Source organism: Dermacentor silvarum, chromosome 8 (assembly GCF_013339745.2).
Source record: "Dermacentor silvarum isolate Dsil-2018 chromosome 8, BIME_Dsil_1.4, whole genome shotgun sequence".
Taxonomy (NCBI): Eukaryota; Metazoa; Arthropoda; class Arachnida; order Ixodida; family Ixodidae; genus Dermacentor; species Dermacentor silvarum.
The window spans coordinates 128,276,655-128,300,088 of record NC_051161.1 but is presented as its reverse complement, the minus strand read 5'-3'; the positions used below and the strand labels follow the sequence as shown (position 1 = coordinate 128,300,088).

Genomic DNA, 23,434 nt, shown 5'->3' with positions numbered 1-23,434 from the left:
TCTTTTCAACGCCAGCGGTCCGTGAGTGTTTCGCAGCGCGGGTTTTGCGCCTCCTCGAGAGATGGCCCCACGCTACATGACCAAACCGGCAGCGTCCGGTGTACCGCGGGCACCTACATAAGGCCGCACATTTACAGCCGACCATATCCTCGCGACAAGAAGAAAAAGTAGCCACAGACGCTGAGCGCACTGCACAGTTGGAGCGAAAAAAAAAAAAGTGGTTGAAGGCGGCGGTACCACAGGCCGCAAAATACGCCATTTCATGCTTACATCTACTCTCGATTATAGGAGTGCCAGCAATTTTGTTCATTTCCTTTGAAACTTATTTTGCTTTATAAATCAATGTATTTCTGGCGATCCTTCTTAGGTGACGGACGGACAATCTTCCGCGTTGAGTAGGCATAGAAATGCTTATGCATTTAAAACGTTACAGTGATGTTTTACTTCATCAACACGGGTTACACGCAAGCGTACGGACACCGGGAGCGTGCACAGCGAGCAGTGCGGTGTCGAAGCACAAACGGAAAGGGCGCGGAAAGGGCGCGACCTACAGAAGCCTTCCTCCTCCGGCGCTTGCTTGCCTGGCGGTGATAAACATAAACTCGTCGAATTGACACACGGGCCATCTACGCTTGTGCGTAGAATGGTACCGCCACCCATCTGCCCGTTGCATCTGTCGCACACCGTGTGCAGCACCGTAGTGGACATTATCGCAAACACTCACGAAGGTGATGATGCTCTAAGGACATCCCCTCTGAAACTGGGCGCTGACAAGTGGTCACCTAGCATGCTTGATTTATTCAGCAATCACAAGCGGTACTACAAACGGTCCCGCCACCTAGTTGCCGCAGGTACTCAGACAGACCTGAAACGGGCGCTAGAAAATGCCTTTGTCTTTCAGTTTCCGCGTAACATATTTGTGTTTTCCCGTATATTCCAATAACAATCCGAAGCTACCATATCTGCAGCTTGTGTGCGAGTCATACTTTACGCATCTTATTGCGATAGCAGTTATATGGACACTGCAAGCGCATTCCTGCCGTCGCCGTCGCCGTGAGGTTCCGAATAGAGTCCAACGGCGATAAACTCGTCCCCGCGCGCCGTTTGCTGTATGTGCGAGTGAAAGCGCGCGAGGGTTGCGCGCTCTCACGGAGAGCGGATGCACGGCGGAGAGCAAACACGACGTATTCCGCTCGTGCGAAAGGCCGTGGGGGGATGGGAGGGAGGGAGGGAGGGGAGGCGACGTTTAGCTGCGGCACTAAATGCGTATCTTGCGACCCGGCGCAAGGGGAACTGGCGACTCAATCTCCCAAGCTAAAGGAGGAAAGCGGGGTGGCAGCGCGGGAGGGAGGGTGCGCGGCTTCTACTCTGCCAAGAACTGCGTACTTGTACTTTCCGTGGCTGAGGGCTGTCGCGCACACTGTATCTTGAAAGCGATTTCCACATGGCTCTGACCTTTGTATGCGCCGTGCTTTCGCCGCTCAGTTTCCGTTGAAGCGTTAGACCACGCGAACCTTCGGTCACTACTGCCGCCGCGCGCGCTCCCGCCAGCGTTCTGACAGTGCGTGTCTGCGGTCATCGAGTATCATCTATTCATGCTTTCTTGAGCGCGCTGACACCACGCTTGTTAATTCAGTTAGTAAGCGAATGTGTCCAAGTTTATGCAGCCCATAAAATTACTACCCTTACTCTGTATACTCTACTAGTAAATTTGCTATTGCAATTGACGCTTCGTCTTTCGGGCAACACTGCGACTTTTTTTGACGCAATTTACTTCGATTCAGGCATTCGATTCAGTAGAGATATCAGCAGTCATAGAGGCATTGCGTAATCAAGGAGTGGAGGAGGCATACGTGAATATCTTGGCAAATATCTACAAGGATTCCACAGCTACCTTGGTTCTCCACAAGAAAAGTAGAAAGATACCTATCAAGAAAGGGGTCAGGCAAGGAGACACAATCTCTCCAATGCTATTCACTGCATGCTTAGAAGAAGTATTCAAGCTCTTAGACTGGGAAGGATTAGGAGTGAGGATCGATGACGAATATCTCAGCAACCTTCGGTTTGCAGATGACATTGTCCTATTGAGCAACAATGGAGAGGAATTACAACAAATGATTGAGGACCTTCATCGAGAAAGTGTAAGAATTGGGTTGAAGATGAATATGCAGAAGACAAAGATAATGTTCATTAGCCTGGCAAGGGAACAAGAATTCAGGATCGCCCGTCAGCCTCTAGACTCTGTAAAGGAATATGTTTATCTAGGTCAATTACTCACAGGGGACCCTGATCATGAGAAAGAAATTTACAGAAGAATAAAATTGGGTTGGAGTGCATACGGCAGGCATTGCCAAATCCTGACTGGGAGCTTACCACTGTCGTTGAAAAGAAAAGTGTACAATCATTGCATTCTACCGGTGCTAACATACGGGGCGGAAACTTGGAGGTTAACAAAGAAGCTCGAGAACAAGTTAAGGACCGCAGAAAGAGCAATGGAACGAAAAATCTTAGGACTAACGTTAAGATACAGGAAGAGAGCGGTGTGGATCAGAGAACAAACGGGGGTAGACGATATTCTAGTTGACATTAAGCGGAAGAAATGGAGCTGGGCAGGCCATGTAATGCGTAGGATGGATAACCGGTGGACCATTAGGGTTACAGAATGGATACCAAGAGAAGGGAAGCGCAGTCGAGGACGGCAGAAAGTCAGGTGGGATGATGAGGTTAGGAAATTCGCAGGCGCAAGTTGGAATACGCTAGCGCAAGACAGGGGTAATTGGAGATCGCAGGGAGAGGCCTTCGTCCTGCAGTGGACATAAATATAGGCTGATGATGATGATGACTTTTAAACATTGATTTAGTTCAGTAAGGTACTTGCGCTTGGTGGAGGTCTTAGTAGAATGAGGATGTATGCGGCACTTCCGCACACACGTGCGTGCGCGCGTCACGTACGGCGCTTGTGGTGGTGGTGCTCGTGTAACGTCGTCTAACTTCGGTTGTGCTTGTCTAACAAGCAACAGCCTCGCTGTACATCCATTTTCACAGGGTGGAATGTAGGCAGAATTTTTATACATCTCCTTAATCTTTTTCTCAGTGAAGACAACCATTCCTTGGCCAATCCCCCATAGTGGGCAGGAGCCTTGCGACAGCTGCGACGGACACCGGCAGCGGCGGCGGCGGCGGCGGCGGCGGCGGCGGCGGCGGCGGCATCCGTTGTTACACCGTCGTCACCATGCCGACTTTTAGGGGCGTAGCTCCTCTTAGTCTAACCTTGTCACGTCTCCGTTGTCCGGCGTATCTCCCGGCAGTAAACGGCAGTATCTCCCGTATAATGCAATAGATGGCGCTGTCCCATAGAAGTACATACATACTGCAGTTCAGGGACGATATTCTAGATGGCGCTGTACACAATCTGTGTCGTCATCACCATTTCTCGTCTCATTCCCTAGATGGCGTTGGTCCAATAGAATTGTGTGCAATATGGCCCTTGTGTGAATCGACACTAGATGGCGCTGGAAGTGCCGCTGCTGTCCGATTGGCTGCTGCGGGGGGATGCGCGGGGAGCGAGCGCCTCTCTCATTTATTGGATCGTCACCGTACGTGTCGGATCGTTGGTGGAGCATGGACGATGCGCAGCGGTGGGCACGGATGGCCGCTGCGGCTCGTGCTTTTCGGCAGGATCCCGCGGTGCGATCTCGAGAAGCTGCCGCCAAGCGAGCGCGGCGCCTGGCAGATCCCGAGACGGTGCGTGCCAATGACGCCGCGGCGAAACGTGCACTGCGAGCAGCGGACCCCGAAAGGCGAGAGCGGGAAGCGGCGGCTAAGCGAGCGCGGCGCCGGGCAGACCCGGATGGTGCTCGTGCGCGGGAAGTGGTGACGAAGAGGCGGCAGCGGTCTCACATTCAAGGACCGACGCGCGGTTCGAGCGGGAATTTCTCGCTCATTCGTTTGGCCACAGTTGCGACGTGTGTGATCGACTTTGGTTCAATAATAACCTCACCGCGGTTGCACTTCTTCGACCACAAGTGCGTAGTATATAAAGGTAACTTGACATCTGAATAAAAGTTTTCTTCACCGTACCTCACGTGTTTGCATGATGATCTTATCGGGCGAACTTCTCGGAGGATTAACGGTATCACCCATAACCTCCGGAGCTTCGACCACCTCACCATCATTCACCTCGTGGATATGCTGTGATTTTTAGTGCGATCATCATCATTCCCGTATGGTTTATCCGGTTGTCGTTATATCGTCATCGTCACACCATCGCCGTCCCACCATTATCGTCATTGTTTTCATGTCGTCATCGTCACGTTATCATCCTTCTACCATCCTTATTTTTTCAAGAATTGACATATCATTCGTCGTTATGCCATCGTATAGTTATACGCCTTTGTCGTTCCATCGATATCATTACTTCTTCCTCATTCCATCTTCACTGCGTCAGCGTCATACAGTCGTCGTAATGCCTCCTTGCTAATGGCAGACCTTGGCAAGCGAGTGTCATAGCAAAGTGGGGCGATATCGGAGGATAGGGCATACTGCCGGATCAGGAATGTTTCAGAATCACCACTACATGTGTTAAATGAACGAGACGTCAAGAATGTGGTTTGTAGCTACATTGTTCGATTGCTATTCGCGTTACCGTCAAGAGACATCGTGAGTTTAGTTCTGTAGTTCTTTTTTCTTCCGAATTTAATTTTTCATATTCCATATAATTCGCAATATCACTTATGAAGGTTTTAACTGCATGCGCAAATGAGCTGGCCAAAGGTACTTCTATAGTTTATTAGTGGCAATTTCAAGTCATATGCCCCGGCTTCAAGACTATATTTTTCGCAAATATAGTTCTGGCGTCAATAGCACAAAGTGCCCGCAACTTATAATGACACTTTCGGAGAGACTGAACAATTTCAAGAAATAACCAAAGCAGAAATGACAATTCGAAAGTGCTAACGTGCTAACAAATGTTAAAAAATATTCTGCCTTGACCCATTGTAATGCAGCAGACCAGTTTCAAGCAAAATTTAAGTAAAAAACACTATAATAAATCTACTAAATTCACCATTTGTGGGCGTTTTCATGCTCACTCTATAAAAGCAAGCAAAAGGTGTCGATTCACCTTTTTGGGTGCCTTGAGCAAGATCTGTATTCTTTGTACTGTCATGAGGTAATATTCAAGTTCCCTGCAGGTAAAATACTTGTAGCATTGGCTACAAGTATTTTGCTCTTTGGTAAAAGAATCAGCTGGAAAGAGTAATCGACGTCAACGCTGTATTAACTGTCCTTCCAGAAATATGGTTTCGGCTACAACTTTACAGCCTGCGACAGTGACCTGCACCACGATGAGATCTGCAATGACCCTGTTCGAGTTGCTGAGGTGAGCGAACGCACCTGTCTTTCAGTCTTTTCTCAACAAAATGCCACCATATCGCTGCAGCTATGAGGGAGTTGTCTCCCTTTTGTAGTTGGGCTCAGTTTTTATTCTTGCGCACTAGCTATGCTCGCGTTTCACTTGTAGTAACAGGCAGTTGTGACGACGATTTTGTTATTCGCATAGTTATTGACTAATCAGTTCCAGTATGGGAGCTTTTTTAGAGTATACGAAACAGCGGTCACTATTTAGTGCAGATGGTGGAGTCTCTCCGGGGTGCCTGCGTCGCGAATTGTATAGTGTCATATCGATAATCTATTCCTTTGTATAGGAAGGTGCTCATCTGCTAAAACTTGCCATGATATACATTCCTTGTAGTTTTAAATAAAACAAAACTAATTTATTGCGCCGGCAGTCGAGGAGCTTAGCAAAGGCCCACCAAGCAGTAACCTCTCACACCGGCACCCAGAAATGCGAACCGCGTCTCCATACGCCATGCGCAGTTGTGCTTTTTGCTAGCATTAGTTATTATATCATGTTATTTTTATTTTTATTTTTACACTACCTTTTCACGCATGGCTTACTAGTAGCCCATTAGTCTATATGGTTTTTAGGTTCGGGGTTACTAGAAATACCGGAATATAGGGGAACCCCTGACCTTGAAGGGGAGAAAATTGGGGCAAACATTCTTAATTAAAAAGGGCCAACATACTGACTTTTAATTTACTGCATCGCTTTTCCGTGATCCATGCTCCTGTTCGCGTGTCTGTCTCCGCATGAAAACAGCGCATACAAACGGCACAGGTCTCATTAGCCGGAACTATCCACTTTCATCGGATGATGACTGATCCTGGCTCTCCGGTTCCCGCAGAGCATCGTCATCAGTTCCGTCAAGGGCATTGCTAACCGATCCCTTTTATGAAACGCCCAACTGGCACAGAGCAACCTTGTTGGCATTGACTGCAGTAGACTCCAGAACCTTGATTTTGAAAGCCCCTGAAAACTGGTGAAACGTTCCTCTTCTCATCTATATTGACACACATTACCGAACACGAAAACCACACCGACCGCGTAACACAGAAATAGCGACGGGAGCCGACAACGCGACCAAACGTGATCACAACGTGACCGCATGTGGATACGGCTATGGCTATGCGTTCGCGAACGCGCACACCACAGGTTGCCAGGCGAATACTCACAATCTGGTAAAAACTCCTATATAAGAAGAGGAGCGACGCTGGCTATTGAAATTTCTTTTCTCTTATTCTTTTTTTTTCCATAATTCTTTTCTTCTTTTCTTTAGTTCCATAATTGATAACGCCAATTGCATGCATGGGTAGTTGGGTACATCCGCCGTGACCTCTCCCACGCACCTGTCTCACTAAATTTACTCGTGTAGATGACATTAATTCACAGCAAGCTAGAATGTGCGGTATGGGACCCCAGCTCCGAGAATCTGATTCATGCCTTTGAATTAATGAAAAATTATTCTGGTCGCTTCATTCTTAATTAGTACAACCGCCAAGCAAGCATACGCGGTATGAAGGACTTGCTAGAATAGCAGCATCTTGCTTCTCGTCGTATGCTTTTCTTCCTGTGTTTATTCTACAGAATCTATTAGCATATTCCTACTCTTCGTGACACGCTTATTACTCCCCCTTAATACGTAGCGGCTAGGATTGATGAGCAGCTGAATTCAAGCGCAGCCAAGCTACTTTCATACGAAGTAGTGATGATCAGAATACCGAGGCTCCTTCGATAACTAGCGATGAAGTTAGAAGATCCTTGAAAGACATGACCAGGAGAAAAGCTGCTGGAGAAGATAGAATAACCGTCAATTTAATCAAAGATGGAGGAGATATCATGCTTGAAAAGCGTGCGGCCCTTTATACGAAACGCCTCAGGACTTCAAGTGTACCACAAACCCGGAAGAACTGCAACATTATACTCATCCATAAGAAGGGAGAAGTTAAGAATTAAAGAATTATAGACCCATTAGCTTGCTTTCAGTATTGTATAGAATATTCACCAAGGTAATTTCAAGTACAATTAGGGCAACAGTTGACTTCAGCTGACCAAGAGAACAGGCTGGTTTCAGGAACGGATATTCTACGATGGATCATAGCCATGTATGTCATCAACGAGGTAATAGAGAAATCTACGAAGTACAATCAACCTCTCTATATGGCTTTCATAGATTATGAAGAAGCATTTGATTAAGTACAGAAACCAGCAGTCATAGAGGCATTACGCAACCAAAGAGTACAGGATGCATACGTGAATATATTGGGAAATATCTACAAGGATTGCACAGGAACCTTGGTTCTCCACAAGAAAAGTAGAAAGTTATCTATCAAGAAAGGGGTCAGGCAAGGAGACACAATCTCCCCCATGCTATTCCCTGCATCCTTAGAAGAAGTATTCAAGCTCTTAGAGTGGGAAGGCTTAGGAGTGAGCATCAATGGCGAATATCTCAGCAACCTTCGGTTTGCAGATGACATTGTCCTATTCATTAACAATGGGGACGAATTACAGCAAATGATCGAGGACCTTAACCGAGAAAGTGTAAGAGTGGGTTGAAGATTAATATGCAGAAGACAAAGGTAATGTTAATCAGCCTGGCAAAGGAACAAGAATTCAGAATCGCCAGTCAGCCTCTAGAGTCTGTAAAGGAGTACGTTTATCTAGGTCGATTACTCACAGGGGACCCTGGCCATAAGAAAGAAATTTAAAATTTGGTTGAAGTGCATACGGCAGGCATTGCCAAATCTTGACTGCGAGATTACCCCGGTCGTTGAAAAGAAAAGTGTGCAATCATTGCATTCTGCCGTTGCTATCATATGGGGCAGAAACTTGGAGGTTAACAACGAAGCTCGAGAACAAGTTGAGGACCGCACACAGAGTGATGGAACGAGAAATCTTAGGCCTAACGTTAAGAGACAGGAAGAAGAGCGGTGTGGATCAGAGAACAAACGGGGATGGCCGATATTCTAATTGACATTAAGCGGAAAAATGGAGCTGGGCAGGCCATGTAATGCGTAGGATGGATTACCGTGGGTCATTAGAGTTACCGAATAAATAATACCGAATAATAAAACAAATAACCTTTTGCGCAGACAAAAAGAACGATACTTTTATAACTTGTTTAATCACGAAATATCTAGAAAACCGGAACTTGTCTGGAAAAGGCTGAATTCTTTCTTAGAAGGTTATTCCAAAGAAAACACTGGCCCCCCTGAGATTAAATTAGATAACCATACATTCACTGGCCATAAGTTAGCTGACGTTTTTAAAAAATTTTTTGCCTTTGTCGCAAGCAGTGTGCATAATACTTCCTGCGTGGAATATAGGCCTTCGAGAACACGTGAATCTGCGTATTTGTTTCCCGTCTCCCAGCCAGAAGTTGTAGCAATGTTCTTATCCCTCAATAATAGGTACTGCGCCGACCCTGATGATCTACAAATTCGACCGGTCATGTACGTGCTTGACATCATTGCGCCAGCCCTAACACATGTGATCAATCTAATCTGTTCTTCTGGCGATTTCCCCAGACAGCTACAAGTTTCTATAGTTACCGTTATTTTCAAAGGCGGTGACAAAAATAATGTATCAAACTACAGGCCTATTTCCATACTGCCCATTTTTTTCAAACCTATTGAAAAGTTAATACACATAAGAATGAATAGTTTTTTGAGTCGCCATAACATCATAACGCCGTTTCAATTCGGCTTAAGTAAAAAAGTTCCACGGAATCTGCGTTACTTCTTCAAAAAGAAATCATATTAGGTGGTTTTGAGCGTCATCTTTACATAGTTGGAACATTTATCGACTATTCAAAAGCCTTTGATCGGATTAATCATACCACACTTTTAAAAAAGCTACAGCATTACGGATTCCGTGGGGCATTTTCCACACTTATGCAAAGCTACTTGAGTGATCGCCAGCAGCAGGTACAACTTAATAACTATGAATCAAGCTTTCGGTCCCTAAACAGCGGAGTACCGCAGGGAAGCATCCTAGGGCCTCTACTTTGTAATGTATATATTAATGACGTAGTAAGAATAGATTAAAATACCCAATTTATAGTTTATGCTGACGATACTAGTTTTTTTTTAGGATCAGATTTATTGGAAATTCAAACCAGAGCAAATAACGTACTCGCGAAACTGCATACCTGGAGTTTGAACAACTCGCTAACTATAAATTAGCGAGTTGTTCAAACATCATTTAGCGCTTTTTCTTGGTCCATCAAAATTGAGGTGGTTCCTGCTGTGAAATGTCTTGGTGTACTCTTTAATGAAAACATGTCCTGGGATTTGCAGTCTGATTCAGTTTGTTCCAGTCTTTCTCGCACGGTTGGTATATTATCGCGCACACGTTTTCTTTTGCCTGAGAAAGTATAACTGTTGTTGTATACTTCACTTTTCCTTTCAAAACTGTGCTATTACTACCTAGTCTCGGGAACCACCACAATTTCCAACATTCTGAGGATTTCTAGATTACAAAAAAGGGCTGTCCGTTTGATTGTCAACGCTCCGAATAACGCACACGCAAGGCCCATCAGCAAAAATCTAAACGTAATACCTGTTGACGACTTGTACGATTCTTTACTTATGAAACACTACAAACAAGGCATTAAAACAAACAATCTGTGCTTGAAAGAACTTGCTAATTTCACTGAAAGATTGCATGTTTATGACACGCGCGGAATCACTTTTTGGTTTACGCCACGGACCCGTACTGATTATGGCCGACAAATGATCGCATATACATTGCCTACTCTTTTAAACAACCAGCATTGTTTTCTGTAATGCTGCTGCTATCTAGTTTTGATTTTGTACTGGAAAGTTTCTCCAAGTTTTGATAAATTTCGATGTCGTGCAGAAAAGTAAATATTTGCTTTTTAATGTTAATTTCAACACTGTTAGTTTTATTTTCAGATGTATAGTTTTGCCATTGTAAGCTTGTCGCATAGGAACATTTTTTGTTGCCCCTGTCAAAGTGCAATTATCGGGTACAGACCCTGTCAAGCCTTTTTTGGCTTTTAGTCTTTGCCCCCAGCATTTTGTACATGCTATAATGTACCATAATTCCGAAATAAAATGAATGAATGAATGAATGAATGAATGAATGAATGAATGAATGAATGAATGAATGAATGAATGAATGAATGAATGAATGGATACCAAGAGAAGGGAAGCGCAGTCGAGGACGGCAGAAAACTAGGTGGGGTGATGAAGTTAGGAAATTTGCAGGCGTAAGTTGGAATCAGTTTGCGCAAGACAGGGGCAGTATAGACAGGGCAGAATAGAAGGGGTAATTGGATATCACAGGGAGAGGTCTTCGTCCTGCAGTGGACATAAATATAGGCTAATAATGATGATTATGATGATGATGCAGCACTAGCAAGTCATCCCCAGCATTTCCTGGCATTTATGAATTATTTGTCAATTGTCGATTAGCTATTGATTGGCTATCGATGGGCTATCACCAGGTATTGGCCACGTATTTGGGCTAGGCTAAGCACTACCAAGTCACCTCCAGCACTTCCCGGAATTTATGGATTATTTGCCGATTATCGATTAGCTATTGATTGGCTATCGATTGGCTATCGATGACTGACTCAACTTAAGTTGCTCCAACCATGCTTAGCTAGACTTATCCAGGCTCAGCTTCACTATAGTTCACAGGGGTATGTGCCATTGCGCTTGGACCCTTTCTGCACTACCGCCAGGATCGCCCACATCCCACTTTTTTTCTGTTAACGCCCTACAAATTACGGCCGGTTTAAACAGCTCTGCTGGTAAAATGCTGCATAATTGCACACCCGCACTCTGCGACACCAGTAATCCTAAAAAGCTTTATCATTGCGTATTCTGCGGATGGCATACGGCATTCCGGTGATACGGCTATCAGCGGAAGCAAGCACCGAATGACAGCCTGCAGCTTTCATTGATTAGCGAGTGAGTTAGTTCCTTGATTTCCAAAATTAGTTCCTTCCGATCTCTGTAGGGACGGCTGGAGTCGTGGTGCATGGCAGCGCAAATATTTGGTATTTTGCTAGCTACGTGTAAGGCGCTGTACGGTGAAGAGATTTTCCCCTTCACGCTGACAATTCACAGACGTAGCTGCTCTTCATTGAGTGGAAACCGATGCAGCCAAACTACAGCTAAACAACACGCACACACATCACGGTTGGTTATTCAAGTCGCGTTTTTGCGCAGCCAAAAGCAATTTCCACATACTGCAAGTATTGCTGTACCACGGCTACACAGTGGTTCCGCGACGAAGTTGTATGAACTGACAAAACGTAAATTTCATGGAGAACGCGCTAAAACATCTACAAATTGTCCCGCAGTACCCGCGACGGCAACACATTCAAGCAGTGCCGGCCGCGCCAGCTCGATCAAGCCACAGAGGACCCGTCGTGGTTGCTTAGTCGTTATGGTGTGGTGGATCCCGCGACCAAGAGCCGCGTTTCGATGGGGGCGAATTGCAGAGAGCACCAGTGTACTTAGACGTATGTGCACGTTAAAGAACCCCAGCTGGTCCAAACTAATCCTCATAATCAGATGGTGGCTTGGAAATGTGAAACCCCATAATTATTTTTTTTTACACTAGAGAAGAGGAAAGGCACTCTAGGCTCCCTTTCCTGCTCGCCCGATAAAAATGAAATGCTTGAAAAGTTTATCCGCGGCTCGTTCAAAAATAAAGAAGGAAGAAAGGCCGGCAGAAATTTTCTGATTTGAAGAATTGCGGGCCACTCTAGGATGACCTGTACTGAAAACTTAAGGCGCGTACGTTTATTATGTGCTTTGAAAATAATTATTGCATTCTCTGCTTTCTATTTTTATGTGTTCCACAAGTAGTTATTTTCCTTGGTCTCGTCGGTGGACTATGCGAGCGACGGTGTTTCTAGTTCGTCGAATTACGAGGCATGTTGTGATTGATTAGCGATAAATATTTGATCTGTGGAGGGTAATTACAGTCTATGTAGACATTTTCTGATTCAATACTTTGTCACCGTCATAATGCCTTTATTCGGAGTATTCCCTGAAGTCCTAAATCAGTAGTACAGGTAAGCCAAGCTGAAATTTAATGAAAAGGGGTGAATGGTACTTGTAAGTTGTGGCGAAACTTTCACGTTCCTGACTTAATTAGAAGCGGTGCAACTTTTCACTGAAATATCATCGCCCCCCCCCCCCCCCCCTATTTTCATGCATGGTGAAAGGTTTCTAGTAGGTTTCCCTGGTGATCATAGGGGAATAGACACTACGATGGTTAATATTTGGCGAAAATAAGGGACCGGTTATGCGTAATGTGCAGGCAAAGTTCAAAGTGTGTGGACTTCTTACTATTTTTGTAATCACCTGTTCAAATGCTCCGGAGCGTTATCGGTGAATTGTGCTATCGGAGCACAAGTTGGCCGATTGCCCTAGCATAACTGCAAACACCATCATGGTAAAAATTATTGACCTTTGGGGGAGACGTTATTGCAAATTTGTGTGTAAGGTTAAGGGCATGTTGGTTGAATACAGCCTTTGTAAAAGATTCGTTATTCATGTATTCCAAAGAGTCATGCTGCCGTTATTAGCTACCTTACCCAATGACCCAAGTAAACTCTTCGTTACACCAACGGTATATTTAGAACAAAACTAAGCCATCACAAGTGCAATGTGTCGCGAAATTGCAATGTTTGTGGCTACATTCGGAAAATTACAAATAATTATCGAACCTTTGTTTTTTTTTTTTTCGTGCGTGATACGACGTTCGCCTGCTGTCTTTTGCCAACTAAACGTGGAAGATTTTTTGCGATTAGGTGACTATAGAGGTAGGAAACGTTCAAATTGGGTGGAATAATTGGAGCCTTGGTAATAAATTGCGTATTCAAGAGCTGAGTGCTACCAGGAGTGTGCTTTACGGGCAGGAAGGCATTGGGATCCCATTGCCGGGGCAGAACTACAAATACCACCAACATCAAATTTAGCGAGAATGGGTAGAACACTATGTGGCGAATCTCTGTGAGAGGCTAAGTACGCGTGCATCAAATACAGCCTTTGTAGGCATTTTCTTAATCAAGTTTTAGAAAAGGTTCATAGGGCTGGCATCAGATATGTTTCCCAATGCACCTACATGACTGCGGGTTACACGTACTAGGTTTATAATTCGTGGCAATGGGGATCATCGTAAGCGCAATGTGTGACGAAACTTAAACGCTTTGGGGCTAATTAGAAGCGCTGCAAATGATTACTGAACCCTCGTTTTCTTCCTATTTTCATACACCATACGACGTTGGTAGTTGGTTTATCTGGTCTGCTCATTAAACTAAATAAGGCACCTTGTTTATGAAAGGCACGTTACGTATTGTGTATCTAAAGTTGAAAGTGTGATGAATGATTACTGCCTTTGCAGTAAATTACTTATGCAGACGATGCGGAGCGTTATAAGTGTGCGTTACGTTAAAGTTAAGTGCGTTTTACTCCAGTGCCCTAGGAGAAATATGAGCGCAACCGAGATCGAATTTAGCAACACTCGGAAGCGGGAGGGAGGAAGGAGGCAGGGTGGGGGGGAAATGCAAACTATGGCCATTTTTTGCGTTGAAAAATGTGAGAGAGTGAATTACTGTCATTACCAAATTTCTTAAAATGTTCTCAAACACGTTTGGTGAGGGCAAGGTTTCACACGGAATAGTCACATACGCGCAATGTTTTCAAGGATGTGATTTAATTACAGACATCTGAATCTGCCACTGAAACTGCTCGAAAAAAAATTCGTTTTCGCAAAAAGCATCAAATGCTACTTATTCTTTCTTCGCGCCTTGCAATATTTGAATTGGGGCCGAAAGTCAATGTTGAGTCGGAAGAGCGTACTAATGTGAACTTCGCTGTCATTTCTTGCAGTATTACGACTGCGTTTTCAAGCAGCACACCTTAATATTTGTAAGTATCATTGCTCGATATAAATTGGCCCGGGGACTGCGAATCATGATTTTCTCAAGTTTCTTCTTCCGAAAACTACGTTATGCAGAGATGAATAGTGGTAGGACAAGAAATGTCGCTGACGCCGCGTTTCGACATGGGTACCTACCTGTCTTCATCCGAGGAGCAACTGCTTTTGCTGTCCCCATGTCAAAACACTGGCTCTAGCGACATTCTTTGTTCTACCACTGTTAATCACATTTTGAAGTCTCGACTTAACTGGGAATTTCTTGTTTAGGTTATTTTACGTGATGCGGTCACAACGTTATGCAGATACCAGACAATGAACCCGCGGTTTTGCCGTGACTGACAAAACATAAGACCCTCTTGGACACCCTTATTCTTCCAGCTGATCACGTGATCACTGAGCTGTTTCCCAAGCCATAACTGTGACTAACGTATTCTTGAGTTCAAAGTACAAATTGAGCTGCATTGAAACTTCATTAAGCGACTGCAACGTTACCTAATGGGAGCAAAGTTGTACAAGAAAAATATGAGTGGCAGATTATTATACGCCAAAATTGCGTGCGTAGAAATTTTAAGTAGAATATGCATAAAACACGGGTATTAAACTATGATTTTGGTTGTCCTTGCTTTTTTCCTGAGATCAGACAACTTGAATATATATATATATATATATGCCGCGTTTAAGGATAATTCCCTGAACACTGTAGAAACCTTAACCGTGCACTCGTAATACTTTATACCGAATTGTAATCAAAGTCCCCATTTCAATGTTTACATAACCGCCAATGCATGACCGCCTATGACTGCTAGCGTAGTGTCGATGCTTTCTGAGCAATGCTTTCGTTGGCATTAACTTACAAACTTAGCATAGTCATTACCATTACTGGTGGACAGTATCTTATCGAACAATGTAGGTTTTAAAATTGCGCCTATCGAAGTGTCGTATTTTGCCTGGCTATATAGTTGAATGGTTGAAAAAGCAACATTTGCAACATAGTTTCTTTTTGGAGAGCGTTGTTAGGAGGTAATCAAAAAGTGAAACATGGGGACGTAGCAGCTTAGAATGCAGTCAGAAAGTTAAATCGAAACATCACGCCTCTTAGATGCCAGTTTCCTGTGCGCAGAACTGCTGAGATTTTATCTCTAAGATGCGTCGTAAGTTGCAGAGCTCCGTGGTCATGACCAGACGTGCCGCACTATGTTGAAGTTAACTTGCCATATTAGCGCAGTGAGCTAAGCAACGCATGTGTGAGCACTCTTGATTTTAATTTCCTAACAGTTTCTATGCTATGCCGTTTCAGCACAACGTTAATGCCACAGCTGAAGAACGGGTCAAGATGAAAACTTTCTGGGTCGGTATACCTTTTCACCTATAAATTCCTTGACATACCACCTCGGTGCTCTAGTGTAAGCAGTACGATTTCGTCCATTATAATTCGCTGTGAAGAATAGTGCTCTTTGTTACTGAATGAATTGGTGAGCTTAAACGAGATAATGCTTTGCCTGAATCGCAGCGAAAAGTAGCGATCCATCCGCTCAGCGTTAGCGAAGTCTTTTTGAAACGTCACACGTCATTGATACCAAAGTTTCGTTACTTATACTTTTTCCGACCGCATTGCCTGCCTCTCGCATATGGGTTTCAATTAGTTTTTCTTTCCTACGTCATTGATTCCTTCCTTCTCTGGATTGGGAGTGATGACACGTTTCTTAATGGCGTGTCCTTGATTTACTTGCGGTGTCCTCTTTCCGCCTCCTCTTGTAGCCTTTTATGTATATGTGTGAGGCATAACTTGGCTCCCCTTAACACATGAGCATTATATCTTAGCCACAAATACACATCTAAATCATGGCGTCCATGCCAGGCGATATATATCTCGGTGTAAACTACAAGCAAAGTGAGGGAGCGACAACGCACATTTAAGAGATCTACTTTTGGGTTCCCAATCAAAATACTGGTTTCTACGGTGTCAAAAAATTATGTTCTCTCATTATTTTTGATATTTTGGGAAAATATATCCGCTGCAGTGCGCGCTTGTGTGCAAGCTAAAGCTACATTTAACAAGAATATGTTTAGGAAAATCAATACCACAGGAAACATGACGGCGATATCACCTGATACTTTCCGCTTACGTTCGACACCCATCAAACAAAGTACTAAGCAACGTAATCGCCTATCACCTGGCGTAAGGTCAAAATCCCTCAAAGTTTGATTTTCAAACACCCCTAACAGTCACTTTAGCCTCTATTTGCGTTCGATTTCTTTTGTGGACAGGCCAGCACCGAGGTTAACACAGCAATCGAGACTTTTTGGTCCCTGAGTGCCCAAATGAGCATCACTGTTACCCATCGATTGCAACTCTTTCATTCCAGATGTAAGGTCATCGTTATATACATTCTCAATATAAGGTGGCGTTCTTGCCGAACTTTATGCGAGTGGATAATTGATATTTTTCCGGTCATGTCAATGTTTATTTCCAACATCGAGTCGGAGGTCCCTCGGCGAAAAGATGTTGCAGACGTCTTGAGAGTGCCCAAAGACCCGTGCTGTCGGAAGCAGCTTTTCGCTCGAAATACATGGAGGACATGTAAAAACTAGTGCAAATATGAGACATAAAACAAATAATTAAAATAGTGGTTAAAAGAGAAAGTTAAATAATAAACGAAGACGCTTATGAAAGACATAATGAATGCACATGCAAGCTCGTAGTCACACAATGCACGCGCGCACGCAGCGCAGAACACACTGAACCACATAAAAAAGAGACAGCAAAAAGCAGCGACACAAAAATTCTAGAATGCACATGCATGCACAATGTACAAGCTCAAAGCCGCTGAGATTTCATGAAATTCATACTAATGTGATGAAGGTCACTGTGTCCTCGCAGATTATGAAAAGCATACGTCGAATTTGTTTCGAATAGCACGATTTGACATGATAATCCAGAATGTAGCGGAAACATGCAAACCTACCACACTATGTTAGACATTTATTTCGGTGTTTAGATAAATAAAAGCGGCTTTAACGGTAAGAACTGCAATGACATGGACACGTTGTCTATGTAGATTTTGATGCTGGCTTCCGCAGCTATCCACGATATTTATAAAAATGTGCGTTTTTCACGTTCGTAATGCACTACTTCTTCTTGAGAACTGACTTGAATAGCGATTATGCCCCTCACCTCTCCTAATGTCTGAAAATGCATGAAAATAAAGACGACAAACTTTTCCTAAGGACAAGCTGCTTGAAGGTTACAGCCTGTTGAACATAGCGGATCTGTGAAAAAAATTAAAAACCGTGGCAGCGAGCCACCCTCTAAATACTACTGTAGCTGCAGCTTCGGTCAAGGACACTGTTGAGGGCACTTACAATTGCGTTGGGAGTAGCGGGGAGGCAATGTTAGTAAGCAGGAGCTTTGAACAAATCTGTGGAAACGACCATTTCAAAGCTTCTAGTGCAGTTTTGGGTGGAAATAAAAATGCGCTTGGTACTCTAACTATCTGTCTTCCTAGAAATCACCAAGATCTTGGTTCGTTCCCACTCTTACAAACGTCTCAATAGTGCAGATGATATACGCTGTGTTTATCATTAGCTGCACCGAATGTTTGCAAATTGCCTGTGGAAATAACTCAGTTCTAACCCTTGGTCTCAATTACTTGGTGGATTACGAGAAATGGAAGTGCTTAATTAAATAAAACCAAAATTACAATAACTCTTTAAATAATTATTTTGCTGCACATATTTCAACTTATCATTTGTAGCTAGTCAGTTCTCAAGGCGTACGACCTTGGAACGCATTCTCCGGACAGCATGAGTATCGAGGTATCAATTATCAAAGTGTCCAATGAAATGCGCATTGGCATTCAAGTTACTTTCATGCTTCAGTGCATTAAACAGCGTTTTCTTCTCTTTTTTTTTCTTTTTTTAAGAATCCGAGGACACATAAGCACTTCTTATGAGTTGTGAATTCGAAAGCATTATTGTCCACTTTAACGACGCTGAGTGATCCTTCGAGTTATGAACACCTTGCAGGAAAGCGAGTACGTGAGACGCTTGGCCAATGCACTTCGATACGTGACGTAATGCTACCTTGCCCGACTGTCATATAATCTAATGGGGACGTCCCGAGTAAGCTGTGGTGATTGTGACGTCACCGCCTTCGTCACGCCGTGCTTGGCAACGGAAATTTCTGTCCAAGTAGCTTTATGCCGTAAAGCAGAGTGCGCAGGCCTGCTATCTCGGAGGCGCTGGCTTAGCCGCATTCGTAAGACACTCGGCTTCTTACCATTCGGTCGTAGGTTCGAAACTCACTACCACCAAGGCTTTTTTTCCCTTTCCAATTAATTTCCTTATATTGATTACTGAGGCCAAGTTAGCACGCAGGCTAGAGCTTGCGCAGACGAGGAATGCGCGGATAACACAGGCTTCCGAGAGCGAGGGTGACGTGTGATCGCGGCGATGCCCTCTCCCATCAAGCAAGACCTGGCGCGGTAGCAGGTGTTCCCTTTCGCCCACTCTGCTCCGTCGAGATGCGCACGTGACGCGGTTTCGCAGCCAATGGGAATTTAGGTAGCGTTTCGCTGATACAGAGGTTGGCTTTTTCGCTGAATGGGCCATATGAGTATTTCGCCTCAAAATTAACTGGAACAGGAATGCATTTCGTCGGACACTTTAAAAAGTAACATCTCGAAACTGGCGCAGTCCGGAGAATTTGTTCGAAGTCGATACGCCTTGTGAACTCACAAGATATGAAGATATGTACCGTAAGATGAAGATGAAGATATGTACCGTAAAACAATTAGTCAAAAAGTCAATTAGAGTAATTACGTTGATTATTCAGTTAGACATTTTGAAGTAATGGCCGCTTCATCGAGTAATTTATATCAAGGTTTAGAATTGCGCTATGTACCACAGGTAATTTTCGAAAAGGTGGGGCAGGTGGAGAAAGAACGCCCTATAACAGCCATGCACCTTTCAATTTGTTGGATGTTAGATGTGTATGTCATGCAGGTGGGGGAAGCTGCGTTGGTCCACTCGTCTGAACAACGTTGAATTTCGCTCACTCATGGAATTGTTCGTCTTTGTGCATATGTGCGCACGTTTTTCTCTTTTGCGTGACTTTCTGGGCTCGCGTTCATAAGTTTGCTTGTATTTTTAGCCTTCATTCAGCATTTTTCAATGCTGTTTTTACGTTTACCTGCCACCACGAATAGCTGGTGCCATTTGAAAACGCGAACTTCACCTTCCAAATAATGTATTTTAATATGTTCACCATTTAGCCCTTATGCTCACGTTTCAGTTATGTGCTTCAAACGCATATTTAAATTCAAGCAGGTTCCCGTAAGCAAAATTATTGCGCGCTTGGGTCATTGCTGTTAGAAATGATGCCTTTATAGTGTAGTGCATTAAATCTATCAGTGCGCGCCCTGACATCTGCTAGGCTCCTACCCATCATGATTCGATCAGTGCAGTAACGCGGCAGTATAATTTCTCAGCCCGTTGAAAATACTTCATTTTGATACTATCGGCCCTTTTAAAGGTTACCTCAAAGGGCTCATAAAAGTGGGTGTTAAACCATAGCTCCAGGTCGCTATTCAAACGTGCAGAACGTGCGAACTGATAGTTTTACTTGGAGTACACGCAAGCTATTTCGTATATGCGTTTGACAATTTCGTATTACAAACAGATATGGTAGCCTGTAACCATGATTGCTGCAAATTTCTCTTTAAAAAAGCAGTGCAGAACAACACGACAGAAAAGTTAAGCAATGATTGCTTCTAGACTCGTATGTGCAGGTCAATCCACTTTAATTTTTAATGAACACCCAATTTTGTTACTTCGCGAGCTTTTTGGTTGTTATAACATAAACACATGGTTTCTTGCGTTGTCAGAGTACTGGAAAGCGCCCATGCATAATTATTATCACCAGGTAGCGCCTGTTTGTGTATAAGTAACCTCAAAAAATATCTTACGAGCGTGTTCCTTTCTTTTAGAAATGTATGAAAGACGCCTTTAAGGGTTTTCAAGATACTATCATGAGGAAGCGTTAACCAGTTATCACCGTGAGAGGTAAGTTAATTCACTCAGATGTCTTCCAGAAGATTCGTGGTACATGAAACGTTCTTTCTCTTCTCGTACTCCATTTAGGTCAAACTCCTTTGTCACCTACAATCTGACGGAGCGTCCAGAAAAAGCTCGGCGAGTCCGGGCCGTGAAGAATCCAATTTGCGACCCTCTAAGATATCGGATACAAGTGGCTGAATATAAATTCTAGTATTGCGGATGTACTTGGTGGAAACTGTACAACTGTTATAAAAATAAAGCAGTCGTATTGTTATCACTATGCTTCACCTGTCTGAGTGAGCAGCTGAGAGCGCAAACGAGTTAATGGCAGACATTTGCTACCCAACTAAGGGTTAGAGGATGGCATGTTGTTGGTGCCATAGGCGATTGTAAATGTGCTCACATCAATACTTTTTGTTTTAGCTCTCAAGTCCTATTTAACGATGTCTTTCTTGTTGACAGTTAATGTCGTTATGTTTATGTCGCTGGCATCGTTCATGGCCATCAGTTGCATTGTCTTTATTTTTCTTTATTTTTACTGAACAAACGCATCCCTACAATGTTTTAAAAGGGAAGCTGTTAAGGTCACGACGGGCCAAATGGGCCTCCTTGCTCACATCAGGTCAAAGGCCACATATACGCATTCTCAAAAAGTGTCCTGAATTCGTGAGACGGCCGACAGTAAACGCACTTCAAGCTTACTCTGAAATAAACGAAAACGCATCCACCTTTCAGCAAGAAATCGAAATTCATAACAGAACATTTTAGCGTGGTATTTATTGCGGTGAAGGCCACGTGTTCGAAAATTTGGTGAACTTAACGTTAACTGCACACGTGTTGCAGAATGCGCGGCTCCAGGCACCAACCAAGGAATAAATAGTGTGTGGCATCGTTTCGTAGGACCACGTATAAGTCTTGTTCTTTTTTACATGCTGCTGATCGCTTAGTTTTTGGACAAACGTTTTACATTTTACTTAGTATGTTTTTATGCACCGTGTAGAAGAAATCAAGCAATAGAAAAATTGTAGGCGAAGTGTTTAGTACATCTCCAGTTACAGTGTCGAATACATTGCGACATGTATCATCATAATTTCAGAGACAATTAACAGCCACAAATTCGGACTGCAGTTACTGCTGATTCCATGCAAATGTCATGTTCGGGTTTCTAACCTTTCCAGCCCTGATTAGCTTACGTAACCATTTCGCGCACATCGTAATTTTTTGCCTTATACAGTTATAGTTTCAACTGCAGTATAATAACAATCAACTGCAGTGGTATACACAAAGCAGAATTCGCGATTATTACAGCGAAGCTGTACGTATACCTCTACCAGCCAAGGAAATTTTTGTGTCTGCGTAAGCAAAAATGCCAAGCTAAAAATTGAATACAAACAGCATATCTACTTTGAAAGCAGGCATACAGCATGCAGCTAAGCACTCGTTTTCAAAGGATAACCATAAAACACGCATCAAAACCACACGATGGATGATAAGGCGCGTGTGAAGAATGGGAACACCCTACGACGCGTTGCGGTATAGATTATGTTTGCAGCTGCTTCGAAAGGAGTTGACGTCATTCAAAACCCTCGTGAAACCGGTGTCTCTGGTTTCACTCTTTGCAGAACCACGTGTGTGAATTCAAGTGACGTCACAGTGGGTGATCGTTGTCGGTGTCGTTTACAGCGTTCCTTCTCCCTCGTGTGTTTCCCTGTAAAGATTATAGTTGCGTAAGCTACTCCGAGTGGAAAAGTACCCAACAGCATAGAAGCCACGTAGTGACGTCACTAAACTCTGCAACTCATTTAGTTCATTCCAGGCTAACATGGGTAGACCACGGAAAGTAAAGACGGCAGAAAAACAGCGCGAATAAAATGTCGTTGTAAAGTAATAAAGGGTGTGGTTAAGTACATTTCACTTGTCTTTGGTTTCACTCTTTGTAGAGCCACGTGCGTGAATTCAAGTGACGTCACAATGGGTAATCGTTGTGGGTGTCGTTTACAGCTTCGCTGTCCAGCCACCTTCAAGGTGTGGATTGGAGTCAGTTTTTTTTTTGTTAGATATCTTGTAGGGTGGTGCACGACGTTACTTAACGAAATTGTTGAGCTGCTGTTAAGCGTTGAGGCACGGTTTCCGTGCTTTGCGTTAGACGTACGGCTTTCCACGGTGTTTACGAATTGCGGGCAAAATTTATTTTGTAACTATTGCATTTACATGAAATACAGCGTATCAGTCACATATTTCAAATAGTGTTTTATGTGGACTTAAAAAATTACATTGGGCAGTTAACATATTGCCATGAAAACGTCGGTTTGTCAGCTGATAATAACTCCAATATTGTTATTATCAAAATGTTATTCTGCAATATATCGAGAGGGCAAGGAGGCGCAGCATGAAAATTTTGTTCCCGAGCCACTCACAGCTTCGTTCAAACGGCGATAATGCAGCTGATCAAAAATGTGGGTTCCAAAACCTCAAAGCAGTAAGTAGGTAGTAAACATTTCCTAGTTGACTTTGTTCGCGGATCTATTCCACAGCGTAATAAACATTTCTGTAGGCTAATAAAAGTCTCACTTTCTTTACGACGCCGAATATATGATTTCGGATAGTGTAGGAGAGACGACAGGCGAAGAAATGCACAAAACAAGCGCAACTTCCAAATCAGGCTAGCAGCACATGCTTAGACGCCGAAGAGATAAAGATTTGAATTAATCCGTGCTACTTACTAAGCACAAGGCATGGACTACGAAAAGGAGGCAGAGCACCTGCATATGACAAAGCCAAACTTTATAAATACCTATGCCTGAAAACGATGTGGCAGTTTACCTAGCTGAGCAGGAAAGTAAAATTTCTGTTACTTTCCAGCCGGTATTTAGCAGAGAGGCTGCTTGATCTTTGGCACACAGAAGTGATTCTCAGTACAAATGGTAAAAATGCAATGTGTTTCTGTGTTTGAAGAGTACAAACAACTGTTTCGTTCCAACTGTGTCATTCTCTTTGTACAGGTTTGGCGATATGGAATATATAATTTTTGTCACAACACAAAAGACAAGTGGA

General features: G+C 43.6%; 1 protein-coding gene across 5 annotated transcripts in view; it reads left to right on the top strand.

Annotated features, from left to right (window-relative positions):
* LOC119462826 (uncharacterized) overlaps positions 1-20,652 on the top strand; it is an 88,694-nt gene extending 68,042 nt beyond the window's left edge. For 2 of the 5 annotated variants that reach the window (XM_049671928.1, XM_037724056.2), the window contains exons 3-7: positions 5,294-5,380; positions 14,275-14,313; positions 15,621-15,671; positions 20,311-20,386; positions 20,465-20,652. In XM_049671928.1, coding sequence (XP_049527885.1) covers positions 5,294-5,380; positions 14,275-14,313; positions 15,621-15,671; positions 20,311-20,367 — 234 coding nt within the window. In that variant the 3' untranslated portion in view covers positions 20,368-20,386; positions 20,465-20,652. The remainder of the gene's footprint in view (positions 1-5,293; positions 5,381-14,274; positions 14,314-15,620; positions 15,672-20,310; positions 20,387-20,464) is intronic. The other 3 variants (XM_049671927.1, XM_049671925.1, XM_049671926.1) reach the window with 3 other exon arrangements.
* The last annotated feature ends 2,782 nt before the right edge of the window (positions 20,653-23,434 follow it).